Source organism: Rhinoderma darwinii, unplaced genomic scaffold, assembly GCF_050947455.1.
Source record: "Rhinoderma darwinii isolate aRhiDar2 unplaced genomic scaffold, aRhiDar2.hap1 Scaffold_3310, whole genome shotgun sequence".
NCBI lineage: Eukaryota > Metazoa > Chordata > Amphibia > Anura > Rhinodermatidae > Rhinoderma > Rhinoderma darwinii.
The window spans coordinates 119,816-131,470 of NW_027463396.1; the positions used below are offsets into that span (position 1 = coordinate 119,816).

Below are 11,655 nucleotides of genomic sequence, written 5' to 3' on the forward strand. Positions count from 1 at the left end.
AGTTCTATCGTTTACTCTTATCCCCTCCCTTGCTTGAACTTGATGGACGTGTCTCTGTTTTGGTTTTTTGTCAACCATATTGTCATTTCTGAGGCCGGTATTTCCGTCCAGTATCACTCCAGGGCCACGTGCGGCGGATTCCTCATAGTCCGGGTGATACGTGGAGATGCTTCTCTGTTACAGAAAACATTTATTCAAATTAAATCTGCAAAAAAATGATCTTTCAATTTCTCCTCGACTGCTTAATTCCCATGAAACCGTCACTAAATGCTGACTTGAATACTTTGAGGGGTACAAGTGTTTTAAAATGAGGTAATTCACGGGGGCTTCTAACAAATAGGGCCCTTAAAGTCCCTTCCGAACTGAACTTGTCCCTAAAAATAGATATTTAGGAAAATTGCTGCTAATCTTATAAGCCTCAAAATGTCCTAAAAAAACCAGAGGAGGTTTAAAATGTGGGAAATGTTCATTCATAACTTATTTGTGGGAATTCCGATCGGTCTTACAAGCGCAGAAATGTACTCGTGAATCTGCGTATTGAGAGAAATGTTGGTGTTTTCCACAAATAAGATCTGAATCTGTTCACCAAAATGTCCCACTAATAAAAGTATCGGGTCACGAAAAAATAATCTCAATCACTTGGATGAGTAACCGCATTAAAAAGATATCCCCAAATAAGAAGTAAGATTTGGAAATGGAGCACAATTTAAAGGGGTATCCCAGCCACTGCATAGGTGATAACGGTTAGACACTGGGACCTCTCGTGTAACCCATCCCCCCAGCCTGCTGCCAGGAGGCGCTGAATAAGGCTGCACTGAGGAGCGCCCCCTAATGGTCTCTTCTCGCTGCAGCCTGTAGTCCTGCACTGAGGAGCGCCCCCTAATGGTCTCTTCTCGCTGCAGCCTGTAGTCCCGCACTGAGGAGCGCCCTCTAATGGTCTCTTCTCGCTGCAGCCTGTAGTCCTGCACTGAGGAGCGCCCCCTAATGGTCTCTTCTCGCTGCAGCCTGTAGTCCTGCACTGAGGAGCGCCCTCTAATGGTCTCTTCTTGCTGCAGCTTGTAGTCCTGCACTGAGGAGCGCCCCCTAATGGTCTCTTCTCGCTGCAGCCTGTAGTCCCGCACTGAGGAGCGCCCCCTAATGGTCTCTTCTCGCTGCAGCCTGTAGTCCCGCACTGAGGAGCGCCCCCTAATGGTCTCTTCTTGCTGCAGCTTGTAGTCCTGCACTGAGGAGCACCCCCTAATAGTCTCTTCTTGCTGCAGCTTGTAGTCCTGCACTGAGGAGCGCCCCCTAATGGTCTCTTCTTACTGTAGCTTGTAGTCCTGCACTGAGGAGCGCCCCCTAATGGTCTCTTCTCGCTGCAGCTTGTAGTCCTGCACTGAGGAGCACCCCCTAATGGTCTCTTCTTGCTGCAGCTTGTAGTCCTGCACTGAGGAGCGCCCCCTAATGGTCTCTTCTTGCTGCAGCCTGTAGTCCTGCACTGAGGAGCGCCCCCTAATGGTCTCTTCTTGCTGCAGCTTGTAGTCCTGCAGTGAGGAGCGCCCCCTAATGGTCTCTTCTTGCTGCAGCCTGTAGTCCTGCACTGAGGAGCACCCCCTAATGGTCTCTTCTTGCTGCAGCCTGTAGTCCCGCACTGAGGAGCGCCCCCTAATGGTCTCGTCTTGCTGCAGCTTGTAGTCCTGCACTGAGGAGCGCCCCCTAATGGTCTCTTCTTGCTGCAGCTTGTAGTCCTGCACTGAGGAGCGCCCCCTAATGGTCTCTTCTTGCTGCAGCTTGTAGTCCTGCAGTGAATACTCCGCTCCGGGCCAGTAGTTTTCTGCTTGTTGGATCGCTGACTCTCACTCTGGAATCTCTGGGAAAGATGAAGTTTCCTCTGGACAAGGTGAGACATTTCTCCTTTTTACCCTCTGATCTTCTGCTCTTCCCCTCTCCCGCTCTTCCCCTCTCCCGCTCTTCCCCCTCTCCCGCTCTTCCCCCTCTCCCGCTCTTCCCGCTCTTCCCGCTCTTCCCCCTCTTCCCCCTCTTCCCGCTCTTCCCGCTCTTCCCGCTCTTCCCCCTTTTCCGCCTCTTCCCCCTCTTCCCCTCTCCCGCTCTTCCCCTCTCCCGCTCTTCCCGCTCTTCCCCCTCTTCCCGCTCTTCCCCTCTTCCCGCTCTTCCCCTCTTCCCGCTCTTCCCCCTTTTCCGCCTCTTCCCCCTCTTCCCGCTCTTCCCCCTTTTCCGCCTCTTCCCCCTCTTCCCCCTCTTCCCGCTCTTCCGCTCTTCCCGCTCTTCCCCGCTCTTCCGCTCTTCCCGCTCTTCCCCGCTCTTCCCCCTCTTCCCGCTCTTCCGCCTCTTCCCCCTCTTCCCGCTCTTCCCCTCTTCCCGCTCTTCCCCTCTTCCCTCTCTTCCCCTCTTCCCTCTCTTCCCCGCTCTTCCTCTTCCCGCCACATTAAGAAATGAAAGCGGCTGCTGGAAATGTCCTAAACCATATTGACCTGTATAGTCTGGTGGTCCCCGCTGGCGTGATCATGTACGGCACGTCATCGCTCTAGGATAGTAAAGAGCGGCGGGAGATTTAGCCGGTCAGTAATGTTTAACTTTTATTCCGTTTTTGGCAGCCGGTTTTACTTCTTAAACTCTCGGACCCCCCTTTTAAGTTGGTTTCTAAAGCTTGTGAAGTCCCCACCATGTTTTCTATGGTGCTGCCAGTTCTCCGGATCTCACGTGGGGTTACACTCCCATCACATATGTAGTCACCTATAGAAGACCTGGCGGCACTGACCACCTGAGTGACCTGCTGCGCCCTCATGTCCTCTGCCCCTCCCCCTCCATGTCTGATTTGCACCGTTTCATCCTCTCGCTGCTCTCACGTTCCCGCCACGTCTGTCTCCTTTTAGATGAAATTGAAGGGGAAGGTCGGTCGTCTGCTTGGAAATCATTTCCAGGATAAGGTGGTTACAGATTCCTCTTGGATTCTTACACCTGCGGTGGCTGTGCCGGGCGGTGGCTGTGCCGGGCGGTGGCTGCGCTGCGGTGGTGGCTGCGGTGGTGGCTGCGCGGTAGCTGTGCTGTGGTGGCTGCGCCGGGCGGTGGCTGTGCCGGGCGGTGGCTGCGCTGCGGTGGTGGCTGCGCGGTGGCTGTGCTGCGGTGGCTGCGCCGGGCGGTGGCTGTGCCGGGCGGTGGCTGCGCTGCGGTGGTGGCTGCGCGGTGGCTGTGCTGCGGTGGCTGCGCCGGGCGGTGGCTGTGCCGGGGGGTGGCTGCGCTGCGGTGGTGGCTGCGCGGTGGCTGCGCGGTAGCTGTGCTGTGGTGGCTGCGCCGGGCGGTGGCTGTGCCGGGGGGTGGCTGCGCTGCGGTGGTGGCTGCGCGGTGGCTGTGCTGCGGTGGCTGCGCCGGGCGGTGGCTGTGCCGGGCGGTGGCTGCGCTGCGGTGGTGGCTGCGCGGTGGCTGTGCTGCGGTGGCTGCGCCGGGCGGTGGCTGTGCTGCGCTGGCTGTCCTGCACTTTTATTGTGACTTGTGAGACACCGCTATTTGTAGAGCAGCGCTATAAATATTTGAAAGGGCCGCTCCACTCTTCTGGATATAAAGCTTCAGTTTGTCACCAATTTCAAGATCTGTGCTTACTGTTGGTGTATGGAAACATTCATTCTTTCCATTCAGAGGCTGAGAACCTGTCCTGGTCTAGTCCTGCTTGCACAACAACAGGTTTGTTACAGTGTATCAGTGCAGACTAATCTCCTGCCTGGATTCCAGGTTGATAACCATTTCCTACATTGATACTTTGTAACAAACCTTCAGCGTTGTGATCAGAACTGACAATGGGCATCCTGCCTCCAAATGTAAAGCATGAATGTCCCCATTCACTGACGGCAAGCAGAGCTGAGGAGCCCCAACATGTCTGAAGGTTGTAGGAGTTTGTCTCCAGAAGAGGGTATGAGCCGTGTAAGGACTCCGGGCTGCAGATACTGACGTGTCCCGGTGAGGACTTCGACATGTTTTACCTCCTCTCATTGACTGTTGAAAGATCACATTAATATTCTATAGACGCAGCACCAAAACTACAACTCCCATCATACGGATCGCTGCAGTAAAGAGTTCTGGGTGCGCTGCGGGAACGCAGATCTCCCACATGGTACCGGGAGATGCCCTCCGGCTCGGGGCCCCGGGGTCCACAGCTCACAATAACTCCTGGTGGGAGCTGCAGAAATATGGGGATGTTGCTGTGCTGCCCGTTACTAACCGGACGCTGCCTCCTGCCCTGCGCCTCTGCTGCCTCCTGCCCTGCCTGTTTACTAACCGGGCGCTGCCTCCTGCCCTGCGCCTCTGCTGCGCCCTGCCTGTTTACTAACCGGACGCTGCCTCCTGCCCTGCCTGTTTACTAACCGGACGCTGCCTCCTGCCCTGCGCTGCCTCCTGCGCTGCCTCCTGCCCTGCCCGTTACTAACCGTACGCTGCCTCCTGCCCTGCGCCTCTGCTGCCTCCTGCCCTGCCCGTTACTAACCGGGCGCTGCCTCCTGCCCTGCGCCTCTGCTGCCTCCTGCCCTGCCTGTTTACTAACCGGACGCTGCCTCCTGCCCTGCGCCTCTGCTGCCTCCTGCCCTGCCTGTTTACTAACCGGACGCTGCCTCCTGCCCTGCGCTGCCTCCCTCCCTGCCTCATTGTCTTGTTTCCTCAGGTGCCTTTTCTGTCTCCCTTGGAAGGAAACCTCTACCTGAAGGTGCAGTGCCGGAGTCACTCCGATGTCCAGCGCAGTGGATTTCTGGTACGTAGTCGGCCAGGGTTCCTGCTCCTCGCATTGTCTTCCTGCTGATCTCCAGCTCCTTCCATTCTCTGCTTCTAGACCATGTTTGAAGATGTCAGCGGATTGGGCGCTTGGCACCGCAGCTGGTGCATCCTGAGTGGAAACATTCTCTCGTTTTGGGCCTATCCTGACCATGAGAACTGTGAGGTGAGTCCGCTGCGGGCACTGGGGTAAGTGTTGTAGAGGGTCCTAGCAATGGCCACTGACTGCTGCCCCCTGTCTAACAGGAACCTCTGGGGAGGGTCAATCTCATCAACTGCACCAGTGTGAAGGTGGAGGCCGCCACGAGAGAGAGCTGCGCCCGGCCCCACACCCTGGAGCTCGTCACCATGAGACCGAAGCGAGAGGATGACACGGACACGCTGGTGACCCAGTGCCGCAACATGCTGTGCTTCACCAAGTAAGTGCCCGCAGACCGATCACCTGTGTATAGACCCGAAATGTCAGGATATTCCCCTACGTGGAGATGTTTACCACTGACGAGGGCGCAAAGTATCAGAAGGAGCAGCTGAACAGATTCTCAAGATCTGTACATGAGAGCCTGCAAACCTGTATATACCTAGTCCTGCTCACACAGCTGAGAAACCGATAACGTATCCAGTCTAGGCAATGCTCTGTCCGCTAAACACATCCGCAGCAGCTCTCTATTTTGCTACAATGTATCAGTCTGGGGTCCAGGCTGTTCACCTCACAGAGGACTTTCTAGACTGACAACCATTGTAACGCTTCTCACCTGTCAGAGCTGGACTGGCTACGTGCAGCCATTGTACGGCTTCTCACCTGTGAGAGCTGGACTAGCTATGTGCAGCCATTGTAACGCTTCTCACCTGTGAGCTGGACTAGCTACGTGCAGCCATTGTAACGCTTCTCACCTGTGAGCTGGACTAGCTACATGCAGCCATTGTAAGGCTTCTCACCTGTGAGAGCTGGACTAGCTACATGCAGCCATTGTAAGGCTTCTCACCTGTGAGAGCTGGACTAGCTATGTGCAGCCATTGTAACGCTTTTCACCTGTGAGCTGGACTAGCTACGTGCAGCCATTGTAACGCTTTTCACCTGTGAGCTGGACTAGCTACGTGCAGCCATTGTAACGCTTTTCACCTGTGAGAGCTGGACTAGCTACGTGCAGCCATTGTAACGCTTTTCACCTGTGAGAGCTGGACTAGCTACATGCAGCCATTGTAACGCTTTTCACCTGTGAGAGCTGGACTAGCTATGTGCAGCCATTGTAAGGCTTCTCACCTGTGAGAGCTGGACTAGCTACGTGCAGCCATTGTAAGGCTTCTCACCTGTGAGAGCTGGACTAGCTACGTGCAGCCATTGTAAGGCTTCTCACCTGTGAGAGCTGGACTAGCTACGTGCAGCCATTGTAAGGCTTCTCACCTGTGAGAGCTGGACTAGCTACGTGCAGCCATTGTAAGGCTTCTCACCTGTGAGAGCTGGACTAGCTACGTGCAGCCATTGTAAGGCTTCTCACCTGTGAGAGCTGGACTAGCTACGTGCAGCCATTGTAAGGTTTCTCACCTGTGAGAGCTGGACTAGCTACGTTCTGTCAGTGAATGAGGTCTATTAGGAAGTTGTACTGGAGCTCTTGGATGGTAATAATTCTCCTTGCAGAGATCCAGGGCAATGCTCCCTGGGAAGAAAATGATGCAAAATAGCTCTCCTACAGGATGAAGAAAACCCTGTCTAGTGCCCCCTGTAGGTGACCAGCCTGTAATTGTATGTCCGTCCCTTTATACCAGAGAGGAGCGTTCTCTAGAAAGCTGTGCAACGCTTTTCATGGTGATCTGTGGCGCTTTAACACTTCAGGTGCTGGCATTGTGTAATAGGCAGGTCCCTGATGGAGTCCTTGCTGCGGTTTAGAAGGCTGTTAACCCTTTAGTGCTCCTGAGGTCCCTGCTCCAGCTCCTCACTGCTGTTCTTCCACTTCTTGCAGGAGCTGGCTCTCTGCAGACACCAAGGAGGAGAAGCAGTTGTGGATGGACTCCCTAAACCAAGTGCTCCTAGATCTGCGAACCTGGAAGACCAGTCCTGGGAAGGAGCCCGCGAGCCGCCAAGCGCAGCCCAGTCCTGGGAAGGAGCCCGCGAGCCGCCAAGCGCAGCCCAGTCCTGGGAAGGAGCCCGCGAGCCGCCAAGCGCAGCCCAGTCCTGGGAAGGAGCCCGCGAGCCGCCAAGCGCAGCCCAGTCCTGGGAAGGAGCCCGCGAGCCGCCAAGCGCAGCCCAGTCCTGGGAAGGAGCCCGCGAGCCGCCAAGCGCAGCCCAGTCCTGGGAAGGAGCCCGCGAGCCGCCGAGCGCAGCCCAGTCCTGGGAAGGAGCCCGCGAGCCGCCGAGCGCAGCCCAGTCCTGGGAAGGAGCCCGCGAGCCGCCGAGCGCAGCCCAGTCCTGGGAAGGAGCCCGCGAGCCGCCGAGCGCAGCCCAGTCCTGGGAAGGAGCCCGCGAGCCGCCGAGCGCAGCCCAGTCCTGGAGAGGTGCCCGCGAGCCGCCGAGCGCAGCCCAGTCCTGGGAAGGTGCCCGCGAGCCGCCGAGCGCAGCCCAGTCCTGGGAAGGAGCCCGCGAGCCGCCGAGCGCAGCCCAGTCCTGGAGAGGTGCCCGCGAGCCGCCAAGCGCAGCCCAGTCCACCCGCCGAGCCCTCGGCTTGCTGAGATGTTTTTATCTTAATGTTGGCACTGACTGACGGGCCCATGATTATAGTCGCACTTATATCGGGGTAACTACGGGGGTCCAGCATGACTTTCTGTAGGGCGGTGGCGGGGCGTGGGGTGTCTGGCGCTGCACGGCGGGCTGATGTCGGCTGCTGCAGCTTTCATTTTAATTGTCCTGTCGGTTCTAATGAATAAATAATGTCATCGTTGTTTAATCTTTATTTTCATACTTTGTATCGGGGGTTGGGCTGCCGAGGCCTCATAAAGGGGTTGGGGTCATGGGGGACTTTTCTATGTACAGCTCTGGTTGTGACTTGTGGAACAAGATATTGAAGCTTCAACCTGATAGTGATGAAAATAATGGGAGGTTCATGTTAAATGACGACTTGTACAAAGCTGGAGGGACAGCTTGGTGTGTGCTGCACTGACGGACAGCTTGGTGTGTGCTGCGCTGACACTGACGGACAGCTTGGTGTGTGCTGCGCTGACACTGACGGACAGCTTGGTGTGTGCGACACTGACGGACAGCTTGGTGTGTGCTGCTCTGACACTGACGGACAGCTTGGTGTGTGCTGCGCTGACACTGACGGACAGCTTGGTGTGTGCTGCGCTGACACTGACGGACAGCTTGGTGTGTGCTGCGCTGACACTGACGGACAGCTTGGTGTGTGCTGCGCTGACACTGACGGACAGCTTGGTGTGTGCTGCGCTGACACTGACGGACAGCTTGGTGTGTGCTGCGCTGACACTGACGGACAGCTTGGTGTGTGTTGCGCTGACACTGACGGACAGCTTGGTGTGTGCTGCGCTGACACTGACGGACAGCTTGGTATGTGCTGCGCTGACACTGTGACGGACAGCTTGGTGTGTGCTGCGCTGACACTGACGGACCTGTGCAGTGGCCAGTAATGCAGGCGGGGTCCTCCTCACGCAGTAACCGGGCTCCGTGGTGATGGGGGCAGATACATGTTGTGGGTCCCCCGTCTTACCCAAGTAACATCGTATCTATGACGGAAAAAAGACACAAGTCCGTCCAGTCCAGTCTATTCTGCGTGGGAGAGAAAATCAACGAGCCGTCTCCAGTAATCTACTAGCCAAAACGTTGTAATATTAATATCAAGAAGTATTGTCCTTATAAATGTGATGCCCCCGCCCCTCTATAATAACTGCAGCCCCCGCTCCTCTATAATAACTGCAGCCCCCGCTCCTCTATAATAACTGCAGCCCCCGCTCCTCTATAATAACTGCAGCGCCCGCTCCTCTATAATAACTGCAGCGCCCGCCCCTCTATAATAACTGCAGCCCCCGCTCCTCTATAATAACTGCAGCCCCCGCTCCTCTATAATAACTGCAGCCCCCGCTCCTCTATAATAACTGCAGCGCCCGCTCCTCTATAATAACTGCAGCCCCCGCCCCTCTATAATAACTGCAGCCCCCGCCCCTCTATAATAACTGCAGCCCCCGCCCCTCTATAATAACTGCAGCCCCCGCCCCTCTATAATAACTGCAGCCCCCGCTCCTCTATAATAACTGCAGCCCCCGCCCCTCTATAATAACTGCAGCCCCCGCCCCTCCATTATATAATAACTGCAGCCCCCGCTCCTCTATAATAACTGCAGCGCCCGCTCCTCCATTATATAATAACTGCAGCGCCCGCTCCTCTATAATAACTGCAGCCCCCGCCCCTCTTTACTTACTGCAGCGTCCGCTCCTCTATAATAACTGCAGCGCCCGCTCCTCTATAATAACTGCAGCGCCCGCTCCTCCTTTATATAATAACTGCAGCGCCCGCTCCTCTATAATAACTGCAGCGCCCGCTCCTCCTTTATATAATAACTGCAGCGCCCGCTCCTCCTTTATATAATAACTGCAGCCCCCGCTCCTCTATAATAACTGCAGCGCCCGCTCCTCCTTTATATAATAACTGCAGCGCCCGCTCCTCTATAATAACTGCAGCGCCCGCTCCTCCTTTATATAATAGCTGCAGCCCCTGCTCCTCCTTTATATAATAACTGCAGCGCCCGCTCCTCCATTATATAATAACTGCAGCGTCCGCTCCTCTATAATAACTGCAGCCCCTGCTCCTCCTTTATATAATAACTGCAGCCCCCGCTCCTCCTTTATATAATAACTGCAGCGCCCGCTCCTCTATAATAACTGCAGCCCCCGCTCCTTTATATAATAACTGCAGCGCCCGCTCCTCTATAATAACTGCAGCCCCCGCTCCTCTATAATAACTGCAGCGCCCGCCCCTCTATAATAACTGCAGCCCCCGCTCCTCTATAATAACTGCAGCGCCCGCCCCTCTATAATAACTGCAGCGCCCGCCCCTCTATAATAACTGCAGCCCCCGCTCCTTTATATAATAACTGCAGCGCCCGCTCCTCTATAATAACTGCAGCGCCCGCTCCTCTATAATAACTGCAGCGCCCGCCCCTCTATAATAACTGCAGCGCCCGCTCCTCTATAATAACTGCAGCGCCCGCCCCTCTATAATAACTGCAGCGCCCGCCCCTCTATAATAACTGCAGCGCCCGCCCCTCTATAATAACTGCAGCGCCCGCCCCTCTATAATAACTGCAGCGCCCGCTCCTCTATAATAACTGCAGCCCCCGCTCCTCTATAATAACTGCAGCCCCCGCTCCTCTATAATAACTGCAGCCCCCGCTCCTCTATAATAACTGCAGCGCCCGCTCCTCTATAATAACTGCAGCCCCCGCTCCTCCATAATAACTGCAGCGCCCGCCCCTCTATAATAACTGCAGCGCCCGCTCCTCTATAATAACTGCAGCGCCCGCTCCTCTATAATAACTGCAGCGCCCGCTCCTCTATAATAACTGCAGCGCCCGCTCCTCTATAATAACTGCAGCCCCCGCTCCTCTATAATAACTGCAGCGCCCGCTCCTCTATAATAACTGCAGCGCCCGCTCCTCTATAATAACTGCAGCGCCCGCTCCTCTATAATAACTGCAGCGCCCGCTCCTCTATAATAACTGCAGCGCCCGCCCCTCTATAATAACTGCAGCCCCCGCTCCTCTATAATAACTGCAGCCCCCGCTCCTCTATAATAACTGCAGCGCCCGCTCCTCCATTATATAATAACTGCAGCGCCCGCTCCTCCATTATATAATAACTGCAGCGCCCGCTCCTCCATTATATAATAACTGCAGCGCCCGCTCCTCCATTATATAATAACTGCAGCGCCCGCTCCTCCATTATATAATAACTGCAGCGCCCGCTCCTCCATTATATAATTACTGCAGCGCCCGCTCCTCCATTATATAATAACTGCAGCGCCCGCTCCTCCATTATATAATAACTGCAGCGCCCGCTCCTCCATTATATAATAACTGCAGCCCCCGCTCCTCCATTATATAATAACTGCAGCCCCCGCTCCTCTATAATAACTGCAGCGCCCGCTCCTCCTTTATATAATAACTGCAGCGCCCGCTCCTCTATAATAACTGCAGCGCCCGCTCCTCCATTATATAATAACTGCAGCGCCCGCTCCTCCATTATATAATAACTGCAGCGCCCGCTCCTCCTTTATATAATAACTGCAGCGCCCGCTCCTCCTTTATATAATAACTGCAGCGCCCGCTCCTCTATAATAACTGCAGCGCCCGCTCCTCCTTTATATAATAACTGCAGCGCCCGCTCCTCTATAATAACTGCAGCGCCCGCTCCTCCATTATATAATAACTGCAGCGCCCGCTCCTCCATTATATAATAACTGCAGCGCCCGCTCCTCCTTTATATAATAACTGCAGCGCCCGCTCCTCCTTTATATAATAACTGCAGCGCCCGCTCCTCCATTATATAATAACTGCAGCGCCCGCTCCTCCATTATATAATAACTGCAGCGCCCGCTCCTCTATAATAACTGCAGCCCCCGCTCCTCCATTATATAATAACTGCAGCCCCCGCTCCTCCTTTATATAATAACTGCAGCGCCCGCTCCTCCATTATATAATAACTGCAGCCCCCGCTCCTCCATTATATAATAACTGCAGCGCCCGCTCCTCCATTATATAATAACTGCAGCGCCCGCTCCTCCTTTATATAATAACTGCAGCGCCCGCTCCTCCATTATATAATAACTGCAGCGCCCGCTCCTCCTTTATATAATAACTGCAGCCCCCGCTCCTCCATTATATAATAACTGCAGCCCCCGCTCCTCCATTATATAATAACTGCAGCGCCCGCTCCTCCTTTATATAATAACTGCAGCGCCCG

At 55.1% G+C, this 11,655-nt stretch overlaps 1 protein-coding gene across 3 annotated transcripts in view; it reads left to right on the top strand.

Moving 5' to 3' along the window:
* Positions 1 to 7,634, top strand: part of LOC142704376 (anillin-like) — a 42,293-nt gene extending 34,659 nt beyond the window's left edge. For all 3 annotated transcript variants that reach the window (XM_075848277.1, XM_075848276.1, XM_075848278.1), the window contains 5 exons: positions 1,770 to 1,879; positions 4,649 to 4,735; positions 4,814 to 4,921; positions 5,002 to 5,174; positions 6,714 to 7,634. In XM_075848277.1, coding sequence (XP_075704392.1) covers positions 1,770 to 1,879; positions 4,649 to 4,735; positions 4,814 to 4,921; positions 5,002 to 5,174; positions 6,714 to 7,419 — 1,184 coding nt within the window. In that variant the 3' untranslated portion in view covers positions 7,420 to 7,634. The remainder of the gene's footprint in view (positions 1 to 1,769; positions 1,880 to 4,648; positions 4,736 to 4,813; positions 4,922 to 5,001; positions 5,175 to 6,713) is intronic.
* Positions 7,635 to 11,655: the final 4,021 nt, after the last annotated feature.